The sequence below is a fragment of the Nanorana parkeri genome, unplaced genomic scaffold (assembly GCF_000935625.1).
Source record: "Nanorana parkeri isolate BGI_ZX_2015 unplaced genomic scaffold, ASM93562v1 scaffold616, whole genome shotgun sequence".
NCBI lineage: Eukaryota > Metazoa > Chordata > Amphibia > Anura > Dicroglossidae > Nanorana > Nanorana parkeri.
The window spans coordinates 867,407-878,662 of record NW_017306884.1 but is presented as its reverse complement, the minus strand read 5'-3'; the positions used below and the strand labels follow the sequence as shown (position 1 = coordinate 878,662).

The 11,256-nt window shown below is 36.7% G+C and overlaps 1 protein-coding gene across 5 annotated transcripts in view; it reads left to right on the top strand.

The window, feature by feature from the left end:
* Positions 1 to 11,049, top strand: part of SEPT7 (septin 7) — a 119,220-nt gene extending 108,171 nt beyond the window's left edge. For 4 of the 5 annotated variants that reach the window (XM_018562947.1, XM_018562948.1, XM_018562944.1 and 1 more), the window contains exons 11-15: positions 842 to 967; positions 3,515 to 3,535; positions 6,654 to 6,789; positions 7,314 to 7,453; positions 9,981 to 11,049. In XM_018562947.1, coding sequence (XP_018418449.1) covers positions 842 to 967; positions 3,515 to 3,535; positions 6,654 to 6,789; positions 7,314 to 7,453; positions 9,981 to 10,020 — 463 coding nt within the window. In that variant the 3' untranslated portion in view covers positions 10,021 to 11,049. The remainder of the gene's footprint in view (positions 1 to 841; positions 968 to 3,514; positions 3,536 to 6,653; positions 6,790 to 7,313; positions 7,454 to 9,980) is intronic. The other variant, XM_018562946.1, reaches the window with a different exon arrangement.
* The last annotated feature ends 207 nt before the right edge of the window (positions 11,050 to 11,256 follow it).

The following is an 11,256-nucleotide window of genomic DNA, read 5'->3' as shown; positions in this document are numbered from 1 at the left end:
TATGTATATAGGGACTATGTTCACCTGTTGCATTCTGGGTTCCTTCCGTCACTGGAATGTCTCTGCTAGAATTGTTTGGAACTGCTGGCAATGGCAGAGCAATATTTTTGCCAATTTTTATATGTATTGTAGAAATGAAATGTGGTCTCTGCCAACTTCCGACTGGACATTTTACTGGCACACGTAATAGTTTCATGTTGTAAATTTGGCACATTTTAATTCCTAATTTTAGGCTATAATTTTGAGAAAATTATACAGTATGCTCATAAGTTTTAAATAGTATCTTCTATTTCTTTATTACAAACAGAAAAATGTGCAACAGCCTATACCATCCACGATATTTATCATTGTCGAAATTGTACTTTTATTTGATCGTGGAAAACTGTTTAAACCTAATAGGCTAATTATTGGCTGTATTTCACTTACATGCACACGTATACGGCATTCACATTTAGGGGTTGATTTCTGTCCTTTTTTACCTTTTGAATATACACTATCAACTTGGAATATGTACAGTATACAAAAATATCGTAAACTTTACTAGTAAGCTACACTGCCTAACTTTACATTAGTATGTTGTGCAGCAGTATAGCAGAACATTGTTTTTTCATGATGGTCATTTACATTACTCTTTTCCAGAAAGTCAGTCAATTAGTATTACCTGGTCATTTGTAACTTGAAATTTCAACATGGAAATTTTAGGTTGGGCATAAGTGTCAATACAAGTACTGGCACATCAATGAAAACCATGGAATAGGTTTTGAAGAAAATAACATACCTAATAAAAGCTATTCAATATACTTTTATTTTTTTGTTTGGTTCTTGTGGTGTTTTCATACAGGACTCACATGCAAGATCTTAAAGATGTCACCAATAATGTACATTATGAGAACTACAGGAGCAGAAAGTTGGCAGCTGTGACTTACAATGGAGTGGATAACAACAAAAACAAAGGCCAGCTTACAAAGTATGTACCGTCCACACTCTACATCCACATCATTTGGCTTTTCCTCTTCTGTTTACCATCTTTCCATTCCATTTCCTTCTCCACTTTGTGTCATCATGTTTCAGGCATTTCACACCATCCTCTTTCTCTCCATTTCACAGTCATGTATCATTCTTTTTCCTGTTGCATGTGCAACATCATCATCCTAAGAAGCATTTATATACTACCAGTCAGTATGTAGTCAAAATAGTTTGTTAGTTGGCTAGCAAGAGCTGTTTCAAGGTTTCACTCATTCTGTGTATTTTATTTTATTATGGCGTTTACTTTATTGCTTTTTTCTTAAAGCCACATAAAGAATAGATAGGTAAGTTTTCTAGTACCGGATAGTGCTATTACAGTTAAATTGAATGCAAGATGTAGAGGGTGTGTTAACTTCAAGGCAGGTCTTGAAGTGCTTTGGATGCACCACGATAAAATAATGCATACTCGTATGAGGGATCTGCAATGATCAGCATGACTAAAAATTGCCTGCATAGACTGAGGGATCATTTTATGGTTAGCTTTCTCTGTAGTAAGCTGTCTGGTTTTCATTTTCTTCAAGGCCGGTTAGAGTTCAGGATGTTGTAAAAGTGGGCGTGGTGCTAGAGTATAAATTTGTGGAAATAGTGACATCTACTGGCTTCTGAAGGAGATCTCACTGTGGAGAGGTAACTGTATTACATTAGAAGGATGAACGTTTTTGGCTTCTATTTTAACGTGGCAAAATGTGTGTAATATTGTGATGATGAAAGCAGCAGCAGTACCAGTGTTTTTTGTTTTTCACATGGGTGGGAAGGTTTTATGAAACAAGGTGTACAAGTGCATTTGTAGCTCAACATAACTTGGTAAAATGTATTGGAAACATTCCATCAGGTTTATCTGCTGATCTGAGATCCATAATGAAATCTTTACTGGCAAAGGGATAAATCGACAGAGCCCAATCTCACCCTTGAGACCCTTGGCCAAAGATTGGTATACCTAGGGCTACCCTAGGCAGAGATGATAAGCGATATTGGCCATCTGAAACATTATAATGCACAACTTTTCCAGCTCACTGAGATGGTGGGGAGAAAGTACTGTTCCATGTCGCAACATAAGCCTAGTTGCTGTTAACTACCCAACAGGTTTCAGTATGATCAAGGACAGACTGAGTTCTCCTTGCTGGTTATAGACAGCTTTGAAATATGACTATGAACAGGACAAATCATCATGCATGTTGCAATAATTATAACCGACGTTTCGGGGTCACGCAGGGACCCTTCATCAGGGCAACAATATAACGTGCCCCGATGAAGGGTCCCTGCGTGGCCCTGAAACGTCAGTTATAATTATTGCAACATGCATGATGATTTGTCCGATTAAATGGACTTTATTGTTTTAATATTTTCCACTGAGTGCTGGTGATTCCTGTTCATTTGCTGTTTGATGTGCACGGTGCCATCCGTGAGTATCACTGCAAGCACCATCATTGTGATTCGGGCCGGAGACGCTGTGAGGAGTGCAGGGGGACACATTGGACTTTAATACAGCTCTGGAATATGTTCACACCGTGTCAGTTGAGCTATGTGCCCTATGTTTTCTGTGTCTTCTGTGTCTCTTCATACATGTGCAGTGATGTGCAGAAAAACGCAGCGTCAACGGACGTGTTGTGAACAAGTTGTGAGTGAGTTGGTATCCCCCCCTTTTTCTAATTGCGGTTACTATTCACTCCTTAAGTCTGGAGTATGCGAAAATGAAAGGGTCAGACACAGGTTTTCAAATACGCTTTAAAATTTGTTGATTTTTGTAAAACTCAACCCATGTGTAGCCAACTGAATACAGTACTATTATCTTAAAAAAGAAATGTATAGATTATTTGTAACTGTCATTTATTGTTCATGTGATGTGTGAAATTGTGATGACCAGAGCACACGCTTGCCTTAGCGGTTGAAATTGGGAGATCTGGATGCAACAAAATGTATTCAGTCTTTTCCCATATTTTTGAATCTGTTTAATGCACAATATGGTGCACAAACGCACACAAACTCTCCTTTGTGATTGGTAATGGTAGAGAGAGCAGAAAGGGACTTGGCTAATATCCAAATGCTAAGATGAGTGACAATCTGGTGGGTGCTTTAAGACACCATTTCAGTGAAAAGCATTTTAGGGCAAGTCTTATAACAATCCTTTTTCAAGTTTAATACCTATTATTGGCTGAATGTTACGTGAATATTAATCTAAATGCATGAGAACTGATAGCGCTGTCACCAATGCTCTACTACACATATTAATTCTTGCACATTATGCAAGCTCATCTATCTTTAAATTCTAAAATTAACCAATTTCTGGCTGTTTCCACTAACCTTGTAATCTCAAATATCCAGCTTTAAGACTGACATTCTTTAATCTATTTGCACACTATATAAAAGTCCTAGATGCACAAATAAAGCTTTTCTTTAATTGATTAATTTTGATTATTTGCTTTAAATTAAGCATGCTAAGTCCTTGTGTTTTTTTGTTTTTGTTTCTTTGTTTTGTTTTGTTTTTTAGATATGGCACAGGTGAAGGCATGTAAGTGGTTCTTAAGTTTTCTTTCCCCAATTTGCATACATTTACTTTTATATAAAGTAATTCATACATTGTTGTTTTTAGATATAGTTATCTTTGTTGTGTCATAAACAGTAGCCACTGCATAAAGTAGTTATAATTGTGAAGTACAGTACAAATGCCACATCACTTCCTGACTAAGAACTGCATTATAGTGCTTCCTTCTCACCATTATTAAGGTGCACTTAGAGAAAAGTGTGAGAGAGAAGTTCCATGTGCTCTGTGTCTATATGCATGTATGTAGTATGTTGCAAAAATTATAGGCACTTTAAGAATGCAAAAAAATGTTTAAAAGCAGGAAAGCTTTCCAAAATAATATAAAAATAGTTAGTTAGAAGTTTTTATTCATCAATAAACTTTCTATAAAGTGCAGTAAACAGAAATCAATATTTAGGTGACCAGTTCTTGGGTACACCTGCATGCAGTTTTAAAGGTAGGTTGTTCCAGGCATCCTGAAAAACTTGAAAGTTCCATCACAGAGTCTATTTGTCTTAATTCCACCTGTCTCTGTATGTAATCCCAGACTAGCTTGATGATGATGATGATGATGATGATCAAGACTCCATTGGGGTGTACTTCTTGTTCAATTTTCTTCTTTGATTTGGTATCATTGTCATACTGCAGGATGAAGTTTAGAGCAGTCACATGTCTTCCTGATAGTATAACATGATAAATGAGAATCTGCCTCTCCTCGTAAGTAAAGGTGGCATCAGCTTTGACCAAATCATCAACTAAATTGGCAGAAATAAAAGACCCGAACCCACAGGGAACTATCGCCAACCATGTCTCATTGTTACATGCAAACATTCATCCAGGTGTCATTCTCCAGCTCTTCAGTGAGCAAACTGCCTTCTGAGCCCAAAATTTTACATTTTGTCTAATCAGTCCCGAACCCCAACTGCATTTTCAGCATTTAAGTCCTTGTGTTTTTTGTGGATAGGTTATTTGGATGTTCTTTACCTTAGAGGAATGGATTTTTGTTAAAACTCCTCCATAAGGACCACTTCTAGTAAGATTTCTCTGCATTGCAGATGTGTCTATCAGGGTACCAGTGTTTTCTGGCATTCTAAGCTTATATTGGTGCTGGTCATCTTTTAATTTTAAAAGGGAGGTAAACTTAATGTTTTTTTTTAGTTTGCTGCACGTAGTTCCTTTGGCTACTGTGCTATCAGCCTTGCTCCTTTTTTCTTCTGCAGAAGAACTTGGACAGCACATATAAGAAACATATGTCTGCCGCAAAAAAATAGTGAAGACTGTGCCCCAAATTAGGATGACCACCTTGTGGCTAATTACCTAAAAACATCTTCTTTTTTTTTTTATGGAAAGTTGTGCATTAGTTTAGGTAAAAATATTTATATAAATACCTTAAAGCGTAACTACACCCCTCGATCCTCTACAGCCAAGGAAGGTGTCATCTTAGCCTCTTTTTGGATTGCAGTTGTCATTGTGCTGCACATGTGTAGCTATGACATCAGCCATTTGAGGGTTTAAAAGTTTGGTTGAGAGTCAAAATCAGTACAATGGTAACCTTGATACGATGCTTTGCATTGAAACTAACTGTTTTGGGAGACCGTTAAATTGATAGGTCACGTTCTGCTTTATTGTATTTAACTTTCTGCAATAAAGAAAAGAAAACCTAAAGTGCCTAATACTTTTTGCACGTGTGTGTGTGAGACGCACATTTTTTTTAAATACAGCTGGATGACACCTCAGTGTGTACACTTGCTGCTATTAATGAGGAGGAAATTATTTTTCTGGGGGCATTTTTGTCAGTCTATATTGCCACTTTTGCATTTTTAAGGTTACATGAAACATAGCCATGCAGCTTGTACTTAGTGGTTGTGTTGCACATGATTTTGGATTAAAATGGTTCTGAGATTTCATGTTTTTCAAAGTAATTACTCTGTAAACTATTTTAAGAGTCTGTGAGAACCCTACTGTAGCAGAATTGTAGCCACAGGCCACATTTGGCCTTGTATATCTAATAATTTTTATGAGTAACTGAAGTTACTTCTCAGCAACCAATCAGCCGTTCTTCTGCCCCTAAAATCGAAAGTTGGCTAGGAAATAATGCATTACTTTGTTAAGAACACATCTTAAAAGGAGCATTAAGGTTGCATTTGCTGACCTCTCCATCTAAAAATGTTACTCTGCTTTCCTGACAACCCTCTAGCTTCAATACTTTTAGTATTTGACCCTAAAAATGTATGTGAAAAGGGACCACTGCACTGCAATTTATTGATCTGAATTCTTGTTCCATGCCAGTGATTCTGGAAGAAATTAAGCCAATGGCTTAGTCAGGCAATGAGCCAGGCAGCTAGCCTTTTTAGGAGCACTGGTAGCCCCTCTTCCGCTATCATGCAAGGTTTACTTAAAATCGGCAAACATAGAACAAGTTTTAAATGGTCAACACAAAATACAGGTTTACGGGAAGAATTTGGACCCAGAAGAACATAGGCTTCAAAATGTGCAAACCATAGAGGGCTGTAAGGCACTGGATTATTTAGCTACAAACTGGGAAACCAGATAAGTCTTGATATTTCAAAGATTGACATTATTGCACACTTGGAAAAAAACCGGATTACTGCCTCGAAAATAAAATAAATGTTATACTTTTCTGCAGAGTTGTTTGTCTTTCTGAAATGGTTGTCTCCTGCTCACATGGTAGATGGATGGATAGACGTTTCCAGAAACATGGATGAGATAGGAGATATGATATAATTGTTTTCTCTTTCCAGTCCCTTAACTTGATCAAATGAGAAAATATAGAGATGGATCACATGCTTGTGTGTACAGATCCTAACACCTTTATACAACCTAATGAAATCTATTTATACAGAAGAATTGTTGTATAGCGATCTCCTAATCCATGCAAATCGGTCTTCATTTATATCTTTATGGTGTATTGAGTTTGGATGTTTGTTTTTTAAAGAGCAGGTTACTTTTGCACCATGTTGGTTATTACTTGATTGGGTAGCATCAATACCTCACCATCCCATCTGTTTTCATTTTACTCACGCTATCTACTATTAGATGTATTTCCATGCTGCTTTCCAGTTACCCATGCTGTCATGTGTTATAGGAGCCCCATGGCTCAGATGGAAGAAGAAAGAAGGGAGCATGTGTCCAAGATGAAGAAAATGGAGATGGAAATGGAACAGGTATTTGAGATGAAAGTCAAAGAAAAAGTTCAGAAGCTCAAGGACTCAGAAGCAGAAGTAAGTTAATTTCTCACATTATACAATAAACGATCAATAACAATACAGAAACGCTTTCCTTAGGCAACATTTAATCAGATGTGTATTTGTATATATGAAGACTACAGCTTGCAGTTTTATTAATAATAACGATGATGATGATGATGATGATAAAAGGCTTCAACACCGTTCTTAACTGCAAATGCTCATTGGCTGCCTAAGTAGTAGAGTGAACTTAACATACTTTGTTTTATTTCATTATGTAAGGTAGTGGCAGGCATCTGCAAATCATATATATTAGTAATGGCAATAGAATATCTCTAATCGCTTTACCAGTTATTTTATTATATTACTATATGATTTTTCTCTCCAGATTTCCGGAGAGTGTTCATAATGATACTAGTATGTACTCAGTATATTTTAGAATTGTACAAACCGCATTGTTACCTACCATCAGATTGAATCCACTTTTGCTTTCGTTTTCAAACTTTGTTTTGCGTTTGCCAATATATTGTTTAGATATTTATTTTATCATGTTCTTACAGCTTCAACGACGTCATGAGCAGATGAAAAAGAACCTTGAGGCTCAGCATAAAGAATTGGAAGAGAAGAGACGCCAGTTTGAGGATGAAAAGGCCAACTGGGAGACTCAGCAACGCATACTGGAACAACAGAATTCGTCAAGGTTAGAGATGCTCATTACCTACCAATAAATTGCACAGCTCAATGTATTGGTGCAGATTCAATTTGTGTGTGTAAGTTTGGGGACAGATAGAGCTTTCTTTTGGAGGTATATAATCACCGTGGGGGGGAGGAGGGTGGTATTTTTTTTACTATATATTAAAAAAAGTACCATAAATGTAGAAAAAAACAAAGTTTCCCTACGTTATGTTATAAAACCATTTATTCTTACCCATATTTTTAGTAATTTGCTGATTGCAGCTCTGTACCTTTAATTAGTGTTAATTATTATAATATCACAAATTAACTGCTCAGGTTTCCTATGCTATCACTTGACCATGTAATCCTTTCTGTAGCAAATAATATAACATTTCTAAGAGATTCTGCTATAATATCTGACAGCACATGTTGAATGTTGTCATAGCAATGTAGCTATAAAGGGAATCGGCATACAAATCACAATTGTTTCCATAGCAACAACTTAGTTTTCCAGCAGGTAATTAACTCCACCTAAATACAAGTTTTCTGTGTAATTTTAAGGCAAAACTTTAATTTTAACTCAATTTCTGCCTTAATCTCTCACATGCCCTATAGAATCACAGTATTATATGGTTGTGTTTATTGGCAAGACACATCCAATATATATTATCTGACAATGTCAGACCATTCTGTCTGCCTTTAAAAAAAAAAAAAAAAAAAAATCTTAACATTTGATTTTTAAAGAGCAAAATTATGTGAAAACTATAATTTTCTAATTGTATGTGGTCAATACTGTGTACTATAGTTTACTCTGTCACATTGCTGCATTTTCTAAAATGGTTGGAATATACAAGTTCATTTTCAGTTAAAGTTGCTACAAATACATGCCCCCCCACCCAAACCCTGTACAGTGGACTTCTGAATGAAGCACCTTGCAGTAATGTTTTCAAAGGCCACCTGCAGTTTAGTTACCAGTGTCATTGCAGGCTGCACAAAAACTAAATGGGACTTTGTACCTTGAATAGATATCTATGCCCTCCACCCTTTCCCCAACACCTTGATCTGCAGCATCCTGGCTAATGTCTACATCTTGCAGTGCTGCTCATGAAGCCACACGGAGTCGCACTAAGTTGCAACTCATGGGAGATGGGTTTTGCATTAGACTTCTCTTGACTTTCCAGAACTCCCTCCTGGTGGTGAGCAGGTGTAACTTGGTAGCACTGATCGCTTCAAGTAAATCACACAATTCTCTCATTTTTTTGTGTAGTCTGGAAAACGACAACGTTTAAACAATATACCGCTTTCATTTTAAAGTTTAGGCTACAGATCCGCTTTTGTTACTGTTAGGTTTCATATGGAAAGTTCAATGCAACAACAGCTTTCCTTTTAAAGGAGGAAATGGCTGTATTGCTGAAGAGTATTCAGGCTGCATTTAGCATTTAAATTATGAGCACAGGCTTATACATTGAGGATCCTTAATTGTTCATTTGTGCACTTCATTCCACAATCATATTGAGTTGACGTTACATGTTACCATGGATATCAACCTGCTGTACTCTTTTGTAAAAATGCATTTTCTTTACCTCTTTTATCAAGTAATAACAAAGCCATTTATAATTTCACTTTCACCTTTGTAAGGCAACTCTCAAACTTCCTTAATAGAGGATAAGCACCTATTTATCAGATCCTGTATAACCTTTTCATTGTGGAATGTATGCTCTTAAACCTACCAAACCTGCGCTCTCAGCAGATATAAACTCCACTTTGATAGTGGCATTCAATAAAAATAATTGGCACCCAATTGTAGTGGGTGGCAGAGGCACTATGATTGTTTCCAAGATTTCAGGAGTCTTTGTGAGGCAAGGCATTCTTCAGTTTCAAGTGGCCCTGTAACTAGGATAAAAAAAATTACCAGAAGCACCGTGTAAAAGATATCAAATACCTACCTGTCTGGCAGGCAGCAAAGCTAGGGGTACCACTGCTATCCAACGCTTCTGAATGTATCAAATAGCACGTGCTTTGTGGTTGCACCCCATCTGCTATGTCACTAAAAAAGGGTGAAACCACAGGGCAGCAGAAGGGGCAACTTCCCCACAGCTCTACAAGAAGGTGTGGAGGGTCTTTTATCTATGCCTGGGACATGCTTAAAAGGAGCCTGTCAGGAAAATAAATAATGCAGCCGCCATTGCTAAGGCAATCAGTGTCAGAGGTCGCCTTATGTCTGACAATTGCAGGTCTGCTTTACCTCCACACTTTATTTCCTGGGTGTGCAGTTGACAGGCAGCGGCTGTCATACTTCATGTGATCTCTAACCCTAGTTCCAACTGTAATCTTTCTCCAGCTAAGGTTTCGGGCTGACGTTAGTAAAGCCAAATAAGGGTGGGTACAATACTTTCCAAAGCCTTTGTTGTACTCAATCATCAACAAAATATTCAGGTTACTGTATAGGCCAAGTTGTGACTAGTTTTCCTCAAGGCCTAAAGGGTATTATCATATTTGGTATACATTAGAATATATTCTTATCCTTGCATTTGTTTTTTTGTTTTTTACAGGACCTTGGAGAAAAACAAGAAGAAAGGGAAGATCTTTTAAAACAATTCACCACCACCATACCTTTTACCAGTTGCCAACTTGCCAGCCCAGATATCAGTGTTTGTTGGAACCATTCAGCCACTTTTGAAACCAGATGCATCCATTAATGTTGGATTTAATGGCATGACCTTTATTTTTCTTATTATTCTCAATGGATATTAAGATGCCTTGAATCGTTTGAGGTTTTTGCATACCTGGAGAACTAGACGCTGCAATGCTCCCTCCTTCTCCCCCTCTCCCTTTCTCTTTTTTAACTGATGTCTCCATTTTAAAATCAAAAAAATAATATACGGTTGTTTATCTGGGTGCTGGTAGCAGGATATTCCACAATACATGGACTCTGGCTTACAATGAAGATAAAATGCCATACTTTTATTGCATATGCTAACTTGCGCACATGTAATACAAAAACTTCCATACATACAGTTTCTTGTAATTTTCATTTTATTTCCCCTATTTTGACACTTCCATTGTTTAAAGTACATATGGGAATTATAGGCTTACAGTGCACAGATGGCTTTTTTTTCTCTCCCTTCTTTCATGACCAACCTCTTATGTTTGGGCAATATCTAAAATATATGCTCTTTTCCATGTATTACATTCTTTAACCAGGAGAGTCTAATTACTGCTTCCTTTTTGTAATGACATTTACCTTAGATATTTTCCAACTATTGGTCCTACTGAATTAATCTACATATTTCTTTGCTGTAGGAACCAATGAGTAAAACCTTTATTTTTATTTTATTTTTTGGGGTTTTTTCTTTGCATCTTTACATCCCTAAGTTTTGTGGTAATGCAGCAGGAATGGTGCATTTATAGGTCATTTCTAGATAAAATTAACAAACATTCTGTTTCCTCCTTATTGTGCAGTCTATTTTATGTTTTGCTAGAAATGGGAATCATGACCTCACAAGAAGAGGAACATCACAATTTTGCATTTAGTTGTATTCATATACTGCATTTCTGTAATTTTTTTTTTTGTTTGTATTGTACAAAGTCACATAATAAACAATGTTGTGATGTAATACAGCAAGCATTGTTTCTTATCTTGTTTCTTCAAGATTCCTAATGTCTTGATCACAGTGAATTTACTCACAAAAGGAAAGCTGATCTTGTTTTTGGGTCGGTTTTATTTATTTTATTGTTATATCCTTAAACTGTCCATTATAACACAAATTGTAAATAGATGACACATTAAAACCCTTACAGTTGAGCCAGAGGAATCTGAGGACGATG